At 37.3% G+C, this 10,456-nt stretch overlaps 1 protein-coding gene across 2 annotated transcripts; it reads right to left on the bottom strand.

The window, feature by feature from the left end:
- Window positions 1-236: 236 nt before the first annotated feature.
- On the bottom strand, window positions 237-10,356 carry LOC108333932 (nuclear pore complex protein NUP98A). 2 transcript variants are annotated; one of them, XM_017569447.2, is made up of 13 exons: window positions 10,201-10,356; window positions 9,923-10,094; window positions 9,366-9,665; window positions 8,465-9,124; window positions 8,133-8,360; window positions 7,446-8,035; window positions 7,053-7,140; window positions 6,900-6,960; window positions 2,232-2,370; window positions 1,977-2,093; window positions 1,692-1,866; window positions 1,289-1,348; window positions 237-1,178 (listed from the first exon to the last, which is right to left on the bottom strand). In XM_017569447.2, the coding sequence occupies exons 2-13, from the start codon at window positions 9,936-9,938 to the stop codon at window positions 493-495; spliced, it is 3,120 nt and encodes a 1,039-aa protein (XP_017424936.1). In that variant the 5' UTR covers window positions 9,939-10,094; window positions 10,201-10,356; the 3' UTR covers window positions 237-492. The 2 variants fall into 2 exon arrangements, with proteins under 2 accessions (XP_017424936.1, XP_017424937.1); XM_017569448.2 differs by having other exon boundaries at window positions 8,483-9,124.
- Between the last annotated feature and the right edge of the window lie 100 nt (window positions 10,357-10,456).

Here is a 10,456-nt window from a genome sequence, read left to right as displayed (position 1 = left end):
AAAACACTTTTTCCGCTATCTTAAATTATACAAAAAATAGTATAAACCTTTTTATTCGAAAAAGCAGCTAAAATGCTAAAACTTCAACTGTCTCAGACACCCTTTATAAAGAAATTGACTACGGTTCAGTCCTGAAATAAACATTACATTACATTCGTGAAAGATATCAAATCCTTGGCAAATCAGATGAAAATTTTTAAGTCAAATTCCACCATGATTAAAAAAACAAACAGAAGTTGAAAATAACCATAACATGTATGGGAATCAAAATTGAAGTGCGAAAAAAATGATGCTGGAAAACCCACATTTGAACATCCCCAACCAACCGTAAGATGTATAAAATATCCCCAAAACAAGATACGAAACAAATGAACAACGATGCCCCAAGCTATAGCCATCTAACCACAACACAATGACGATTTACAGGAATAGAAAAATACATTTCAAAGCAGAACTAAGGTTCTGAAACTATCAAATGTATTGAACCAACCATTAGTTGTCATCTTCATGATTTATCCAACTGTTTACATCATCGAGCAGCTTGTAGACGCTGAAATGGTTAACCCTGATCTTCCACTCTCCTTTAGTGGGATCATATGATACAAATTCAGCACCTTGGTCCTCAGCCTTTCTCTTGAGCATCTCCTTGTATTTCTCAATCTTTGGTCCTTCTGTATACTGATGTCCAGTTTTTTTGTCGAAGCATTTGATATTGAGTAGTGTGACCTCAGCAGGCTTATTCAGACCTTGTCCAACAGGAGGTTTCTTTGAATCATCCATGTATACAATCACCTCCCTATTGTTAAACTGAATCAGGGACTCCAAATCAAGCCCTCGTACATCCGTTTCACCCAAGAATCTGATGCTGCCATAGCCTTGCCTTCCAACCACGAAATCCTTCACATGACTGCAGAATCCTGGTTCGGCTCTTTCCTTGGCCGCCAGTTCATGTATCCTAGGCAGTGTATAGTAATCAGATCGCCGCAGTTTTGGCATTAGTGCCTCAACGTCAGCCCCATGCTCATACACAATGGCAGCCTCGCCAGCTCTGTGACCACTCAGTGTCTTGTACATGTCTGCCTTTTGTGAAGAATGATCTTCATTGTTCCCGTTGGAAGTTGGCTTTGTCGCTGTATGCTGACCTTGCTCCTTCACAACACCATTTTCTACACCAATATCTGCAATCATTAACAGAAATTATGGCACAGAAATTAAAAAGCACAAAAATGGGACAACAGCTATATTCTATAAATACATTAAATACTGGAAATTCATAAGGAGCACGTACTATCTTTGTCTTGTGAGCTGGTTCTATCAGGTGTTACACTTGCCTCTTTAGAGATATTCCCTGAAAATGGCATTCGAAAAAAAAATATGGGCACTTTGTCAGTACATTTATATATATATATATATATATATATATATATATATATATATATATATATATATAACGATGTTGTGCATGCTTATAAAGTAATTTATTACTCTACTAAAGTTGTAGTATTTAGACATTACTCATCCAGAGGGTTTTCAAAAACAAAATTGAATACTCTATCCCATCATAGTAAAGACTGGTACACAGCTTTGGTTGGAAAACATTATAATCAACGTACTGAACGAATACTCACTACTCCTACAACTCAATTAGGGAAAGATAAAACACTAAATACAAACTATAAAAAGGATATTACCGTTCTCATTCCTGGGTATGGATTTATCCTTAAAAGTTAACCCCTTCTCAGAAGCCTTTGCCGGCCACTGCTCCATGGGACTAATGATCAACGCCCTTGGATTTTCCCTAGGAATGAACAGAGCATCGGCCTTGGGTGTCGTTGTAGTATCCTCATCATCACTAAAGAATGGAACCTGCAAGAGAGTAGAGAAGTTACGACATAATATATTCAACTCTCCATTAAAGACTATCTCACTAGAAACCTAGATTGAATGAAAAAAAAAAAAACAGCTAAAATACTAACCCGAGGACCATCATTCTTAGAATGATATTTCCTGACAGGAAGCCTTATTCGTCTTTGTGAGAGATGCCGAGATGTTAATAAAGATGATATTCTAACAGGAGCAGGCTTGTCTAGTGCCTGAAATGAGGTGACATTGAATTCGTTACCTTTCATTAAAACTCAATTGTTGACAACAGTTTGGATGGTCAAAAAATTCAATAATTATAGCCTTAAATTAGCATAAAATCCAAAGTTAAACCAAGAAAGTTCAATTACAGGCATGCTAGAGATTCCATATTGAATTGAAGGAGTGGTTCCAACTCGACCAATTGACATCTGAGGCATTGCAGGAAGTGTTCCAAATGGATTTGTATTCGGAACTGCTTGTACAACCACAGAACTCTGGGTAGAAGACCTGCCAAACATAAAAACAAAAAATAATGAGAACAGCAACTACAATATCCACAAACATTCAAAAGACCTTTCATATTAAAACAAATAGGTTCCAATAACAATACACATACGATAATCCTAGATACATATACAAAGAGAATCCTCCATTTTTTTAGTAACTGATATTTGGGAAATACTGCTCCCACAATTTCAGGAGGATTAAAGTTTCAGGCAACTCTATCTTTCCATTTGTGTCCTTGAACCTATAGTGACCGATTTATATAGAGCCAATACTTGACTAAAATAGGACTACTTAAAGAGTTACGAAAAGCTAAAACTGTTTTATTTTTACTACTTACTTTTTTGATACAACATACTACTGTATTTATAGGGGACAATAGTTCAGAATACCAAAGGTCAGGAAGCTCCTAAAAGAACCTAATAGAAAGTTCCCCTACATAAACATTAATAACATTACATTTCAACACTCCCCCAAATTAGTTCTTACTTTCTTTAAAAAAGGACATAAATATGGATAAAAGTTTGAATCTCTCTTTCATTAAATCAACCCTACATCAAGAGAATTATTCAATGAAGGTTACAAAATAATTAAAACCATAAGAATCCCCAAATATTAGAGTAAATAGTTGAAAAGGCAAAATTACATCACGTCTCAGACATTCTAAGGTAGAAAGATCTAACATGTTTTCCTAACTACAAAACTCACAATCTAAGACTTGAATGTGTTTGAGACTCAGAACCATCATCTTCAACTTGGACCCAAATGATCATGCAAAAGTTATGGGGATGAAGTTGCAAGACAGGAAACTAAGGAGTTAGGTTTTAAGAAATAAAGTCCTCGTGACTCATGTGCTTCTCCAATCAAACGACCCATACCATGTTCCTATATAACAAAGGAATCAGTAGTAAAGGTTACAAAACAATTTAAAGAACGAGTCAATTGACTCAAAGAGATTAAATTGTAAGGACAATGAGGAATATACAAAATAGAATATAAATTTAGTGAAGAAGACAAGGAAACTTTGCCAATTTCATGAGATGCCACTTTGGATCCATTGGCAACGGTAATGAAATGAGGAACTTTTGGAAAGGACGTGGAAGAAGATGAAGGAATGTTACCTTCCACTGGAGGCAATTGACACATTTGACATTGAGGAGGATTGGCCAAGATTAAAAGATTTTCTAGGTACCTTAAAAATTCTTGGTACTCTTCATTTGAAATTCCGGATTCTAGATTATCATATTTAAAAGCATGAGTAACTTTGTCTGGAAAGCCATGTAAGGCATAACATTTTTCTTAGGTATGGCCTATTTTCTTACAATATGTGTATTGAGGACACATACTACAACCACCACGTCCTCCTCAATTGCTCCTACCTCATCTTCCTTGTGGTGCTACCATAGCTAATGTTTCAATTCCATTAATTGAATTCTCGTCTTTTACTAATGTAGGTCCCCGAAGAAGTAGAGTAACTAAGTTGTCCATTGATGGGAGTTGATCACCGCCTAAAACTTTTCCTATGTGAGCAACCATATCATGAAATGCTTGTTTGAGAGAAGTTACTCTGAGTTGCCTAAAAGAGACGTTGCACATCATTAGCAAAGATATCGTGTGCCCTTTCCGAAAAGAGGAGCATGTCTTGTAAAGTCTCAAAATTTCTAAGACATCTTGCTTGACAAATTGTCATCAGGACCGCATAATTGAAAATCCAGCTTCTACCACTAAGATTTTTCTTCATCAAGTACAGTAGAAACATCTTGTTCAAGATGATTATGGTATCCTTGACCAAGAAACCATAACTCCACAAAAGAAGACCAAGATAAATAGTTTTTCTAGTTGAGTTTTGCAAAAGTAATGGTAGGAGTAGCAGATAAATAGGGTGTTCCAACCAAAAGTCATTCCAAAGAAAAATTGACGAAGGAAAACTTGGCTTGAGAGTAAAATCCCTAGATATGAGCCACGGCCAACGAAATAGAAAAACAAGGACCACAACACACTCAGGAGACTATAGCAAGACGAGTGGCATTGGAGTGATGAGATTCCCACACAAAGGCGGTGTGTGAGGAAAACCTGCTTGAGGATGGTCGGAGAAAGGTGACGCATGATGGTGTGTGTGGTGGTAGATGAGATGGCGACCACTAGGGACAAGTCGCACTTCACGAGGCGCACTTAACCTTGAATTTGCCGAAGAAAAAGCGACGACAGATAGCAATGGTAGCAAACAACAGCGGCAGACAACAACGACGACAAAAAGTGAAAACCCAAAGGTCTGGCTCTGATACCAACTCAAAGTTTTTAGAAAAGCTAAAACTGTTTTATTTTTACTACTTACTTTTCTGATACAACATACTCCTATATTTATAAGGGACAATAGTTCATAATACCAAAGGTTAGGAAGCTCCTAAAAGAACCTAATAGAAAAATCCCCTACATAAACATTAATAATAATAAAGAACATTACATTTCAACATGACTAATGGTGCTTTACAAGACATTCTAATATAAAATCAAGTAAATATGCAAATTCTTGGAGCATGACCAAGATGGAGGGAATATAAGTTGACGATTAAGGGAAGAATTTGCTACTATTTTGTTTTCAAATATATAATTTATAATATTTAATGTTCTTACTTCTTATTACTCCCTCCTACCTAATTAAAAGACATTGTTTTGACGTTTTATTGTCTCTCTTCAAAAAACTTTGTTCCACTTTCTATTGCATTAATTATCTTTTTACCAGAATACCCTTAATTACTTGATTTCTCTCACAGATTTAGAGATAATAGTCTATTCATATGTTGTCACTATTCTCTCTCTATAATTAATTATTTAGGTGAAAAGTAATTAAATGGAAAATTTAATATACACAGTCCCAATACTATTAAGGGTATTATAGGAAAATCATTTCAAAATTCAGACAAATTTAAAATACAGAAAAATTTATTGCAATTAACTAAAATAACCAACTTTTTCTTATTCGCCAATTGATTATCAATTAGAGTATTATCAATTAGCTAAAAATTCTATTTATTCTATTTAATTATTATAGTTTTCAATTTATATGCTTTTGGTTGTGTATATTTATGTAGAATCAGAATTAAGGTGATATAGTTGTCTCTAATATATAATAAATTTCTATATTTTCTATAATATTATAGATTATAATAGTATAAAACACTATTGATAAAACAGTAAAATTCTCCTTCTCAGTTGCAGGACTGTTTGGGGGCGGAAGTGGCTTGATTTGGGGTCCAGGCCTAACAACCTTCTCACCCAAAAACCCTAAGACTCCGCTTCTTAGTCATCATCCCCTCTCACCAAAGAAAAAAGTAGCTTTATTCTATCACTAGCTGTCACCCACTCAAAAAAAAAGAGTAAAACTAGGTCCTTTCACCCATCAGCCATCACCTCACCCTCTCACACAAGAAGTTACAGAACAGAGGTTGCCCACTGACAGCGCACAAGCTGCCCAGTCTGTCCAGTGAAGGCACAGGTAGCAGAGGCTGTCTGGTGCAAGCGAAAACAACAGAGAGCAGCTATTAAGCCCAAAAATTGCCACACTTTTACGCAATTGTTAAATGTTTCTCCAGCCAAAATGACCACGAACAATTGATAACCCTTACAAAACTGGAAGGGTGTTGTGCTGCAACATACCAGTATGCGCAATAGTTCGCAATTGCTTTTGATCATCCTATTCCCTCCATTTCATTGTGTCCTTTACGCTTTTGATAATTTTTCAAACTACTGACAGTCATTTCCTTCTTTCAACATAATTACAGCCTTATTCCAATATTATCCTTAACAAATACTAACACTAATCAAAATTATTTTATCACTAAAGATAATTATGATGATAGTGGTTGTAACGAAGGTTGAGTGGAGTGAAAATAAGAGGAAGGGAAAATATCCTATCTTGTTACTTTCTAACTCAACTTCCCCCTCAAGATAAATAATGCTCTATACTAATAGGATAAGATAGAGAATAAGATCAGGAAATTCTGTTGATGCGCCAAACAATTGATCACAAAATCTTATTATATCACAACCGGATAAAATAGTTATCTTATTATATCCAGACCACCAAACAGGTTTTTAGTGTTTTATGTATTCATAACACATGTAGCGTTGGGTGAGCTTATAGAAAGATGTAATTATTGTCAATTAATTGTGCAACAATCACAAAAGAATGAAATAAAGAAGAATGTCGCAGAATTTTAGTAAGAATTTCCTATTCACTAACTAATTTATTGCTTTCTTAATACGTGCAAGAAATTCTTGAATGGACAAATAAAATGTAATGGAGAATGATTTATGCAAAGTATTTTTTTCTTAAATTCATGTCTGGATAGTTAGGTCATATATCTTGTATATTCAATAATTCCATGAATCCATGACACATCAATGATTGTGTGATATTAATTTTCTGGATACTTTATATTTCAAAACTCAAAAGATACAGCCCGTTGGTCACCTCCAAAGGGTAAAATCAACTTGAACTAAATGCAAGACTTAAACTAATTATAACTTACGCAAGTCCAAAATTATTCTGACCAAATAGGCCTGGAGTGCCACCGAAGCTGCTTGCACCCACTAATAAAACAGTCATTCAAAACATTAATCCTTCAATCATTGCATGAAACAACAAACAGTAGTATAAACATAAGATAATATAATGAACTGACCAGGTTGTGTCTGGCCAAAGTTGCTAAAGCCAAAAGCACCGCTCGACTGTGCAGGTTGTGCAGGTTGAAAAGGTGTTGAAATGGATGGCTGCGGGTATGAAAGTCAAACAACAAAAGTATTAGAAAAATGCAGTACACACTTGAGCATTTGGCATTTCACATACGGAAATCCTGCCCAATGGATATCGCTTCATTGTTGTTCTGTACTACTACTCGTTATTTATATACAATATTTACAGAAATACTAATAAAATACTTACATAACTGGATTAGAATAATGTTCATTAAGTTTGTAAAGTATAAAGCTCAAATGACTCCAATTTATATTTGCTCATAAACAATGATTTTAAATAAAAACATTATTGATCACCAAATGCAAACGAAATCACGTACCGCTGTTTGACCAAAACCTGTCAGATTATTAGAAGTGAGTGATGCACTTGACGAGAAAATACTTCCAACAAGACCAGAAGAAGGTGAATTAAACAAGCTTGATTGACTAAAAGGTGTAGCCTGCCCAAAGGGGGAGGTATTCTGTCCAAAAGCAGAACTTGTTTGTGCAATTGGAGGGGCTGCAGAACTAAATAATGGGGATGACTGTGTATTGCCAAAAATACTTGAGCCAAATGGTGAAGAGGTCTGAGCAGGAGCAGTATTAAACAGGGATGGAGATTGCCCAAAGCTGGGAGCTGAAGAAGAGTTAGCTCCAAATGGAGATGGGGATGAGCCAAAAATAGAGGGTGCTGCTGCTGAGGTCGAAGAACCAAAAGCTGATGAACTGAAGGCAGGAGCGGCAGAAGTTCCAAATCCAGAAGAAAAGGGGGAACTCTTTGGCGCAAACGGGTTAGAATTAGGTGTTGTGGAAGAAAAAGGATTTGCCGATGATTGACCAAACACTGGGGAAGGAGAAAAGGCATTTGTCTGAGTTGTAGACGAATTGAAGCCTGCCAAACCAGTAGACTGACCAGAGGGAAGTGGTCCACCTAAATTACATAATACATTAAGTCAAAACCATCATCTGCAATGAAAGACAGAAGAATTATAAAAGTTTTTATAATTGTTAAACAAAAAACAAAAAACCTTTGTCTCCCAATTGATAGTCCTCCCATCTTAGTTCCTCGTGACTTTTGTCTTTGTAAACAGGCATGGCAGATATGGATTCCAATTTTGCAGTCTGTCCAGAGGTACCACTATCTGCTTCAGTTGTTGCTGTGTAACTAGCTACTCTACTTCCACCCCGTTGCTGACCTCCAAAACCTGGCTGTCCCATACCAGTATTTCCAAAGGTCGATGATGGAGTTTGAGATCCTGCAAGAAAATATTTGAAGATTACTTTCAACTATATTTGCACTAGACCTAATATCTTTAAAATAGAAATATAACAGTAAAATTCTAATGGTTCTTGAACTAACCAAATGCTGAACTCTGACCTCCGAAGGGTGAGGCTGTACTACCAAATGGACTGCTGCTACCAAATGCTGAAGAAGACTGACCAAAAGCCTGAGTGGATCCAAAACTAAATGCAGGCGTACTAGAGGCCCCAAAAGCAGGAGTACTAGAGGCCCCAAATGGAGTGCTTGAACTACCAAATGCAGACGTGCTTGATGAACCAAACATAGGGTTACTTGAAGCCCCAAAGGCTCCTCCACTACCAAATACGGGAGCACTTGACACCCCAAATGCACTCCCTGTGCTACCAAAAGTTGGGCTAGAGGTGGAACCAAATGCAGGGGTGCTAGTTGCACCAAATGCAGGGCTGCTTGTAGCACCAAAAGCAGGGGTGCTAGTTGCACCAAATGCTGGAGTGCTTGAAGCACCAAATGCAGGAGTGCTTGAAGCACCAAACGCTGGAGTGCTTGAAGCACCAAATGCAGGTGTGCTTGTAGCACCAAATGCAGGAGTGCTTGTAGCACCAAATGCAGGCTGAGATGATCCTCCAAAAGGTGTTGAGGAACCAAATATGCTGCTTCCAAAAGCCGGTTGTGATTGCTGTGTGGCACCAAATGGACTTGTTTGAGTAGGAGTAGATCCAAAACCTCCAAAAGCAGGTTTCTGACCAAAAACGGATGATCCTATAAACCAAGAGAATCAATTCTCAGATTGAACCACAAGATTGTCCCAATAACATTGTTAAAAAAAATGAAGACAGCAAGCTAAATGATTCTAAAGAACTCAGGAATTCAATGAACAACCTGATGAAAAAATTTGATGTAATTTTCAGCTTTCAGAAAGAAAAAAATGAAGACAGTCTAATGAACACACAACAAAAACAACCCGTAAACAAAATGAAAAAAGAATTCCATGCACTCATACCACCAAATGACGATGATGAGCTACCAAAAGCAGGAGTTGAAGAAGACCCGAAAGCGGGCACGGAACTACCGAAAGCAGGTGACGATGAAGCCCCAAAAGCTGTATTGGAAGCAAAGGGAGAAGACTGTTGTGCCGCACCAAATACCCCAGTGGAAGTACCTCCGAACATGGAACTTCCAGTTTGCGAACCAAATGGACTCGTACTACCAAACGGCTTAGGGGCAAATGGATTGGTACTTGAATTGGTCTGTCCAAAAACTGATTGAGAGCCGAAAGGGCTCGACGAAGACTGCCCAAAAGCTGTCAAAAGAATAACACCAAATTATTAACGGTTTGCGAAAGTAATCAATAAGTAAACAAATACCATCCCCCACCCTTCATGCACACTTACAACCAATCAACAAATACAGCAAAGAACACTAATAATAATAACAACACCAATAAACTATAAAACAATCACTCTCCAAAGCAACCCCAACACTCGCATAAACACACAATTATCCTAACACCAAGCACGCAAAAACATTACGAATTTACGCAGAGGAGGCAATACTTACGGTTCGAACCAAACATCGTTAGGAGCAAGGTAGTAACAACCGCGATCTGAATCGAAGAATGTTACGCCTTGGCGATTGTGCTACCTATCCACGAGTTAGATCACGAGCGAGCAGGATCTTCGTTTGGCGGAATCGTGAAAAATCACGACATGACGTGATTTCGCGAGTCGCTCTGCAAAAGAAAGAAGAAGAAAAACATGGTCAGGTTCGAGAATCTTCTTTGCTTAGGGCACACAACCCTAATTCTCGCAGAAATAGGAATATTCGAAGTTACGAACCCCCTCTCTGTTGGACGGGAAATTGAAGAAGAAGGAGGAGGGGACTGATGCTCGGAGAAGAAGCAAGGGTTTTTCTTTCGTTTTTTTGTGATAAGTTAGCGGGTGATGAGAAGAAACGAAACGAAATGTTTGTGGATGAAAAATATTGATGGGCCTGCATCTAAATAGGCCCAATTGTGAAAGCCGCGTAGCTTAAAAATTCCGCTGAATAGAAAACAAAAACATTGCTTGATTGGATTACTAACTATTTGGGGGA

Source organism: Vigna angularis, chromosome 11 (assembly GCF_016808095.1).
Source record: "Vigna angularis cultivar LongXiaoDou No.4 chromosome 11, ASM1680809v1, whole genome shotgun sequence".
Taxonomy (NCBI): Eukaryota; Viridiplantae; Streptophyta; class Magnoliopsida; order Fabales; family Fabaceae; genus Vigna; species Vigna angularis.
This window is presented reverse-complemented; position numbering and strand designations above follow the sequence as displayed.

What these genes read in the sequence shown, in the direction of transcription:
- LOC108333932 (XM_017569447.2), bottom strand. An exon ending in CAGGTTTTGGTCAAACAGCG is followed by an intron (nt 7,141 to 7,445) that starts GTACGTGATTTC and finishes TCATACCCGCAG; the next exon opens with CCATCCATTTCAACACCTTT. An exon ending in CTTTGGCCAGACACAACCTG is followed by an intron (nt 6,961 to 7,052) that starts GTCAGTTCATTA and finishes CTGTTTTATTAG; the next exon opens with TGGGTGCAAGCAGCTTCGGT.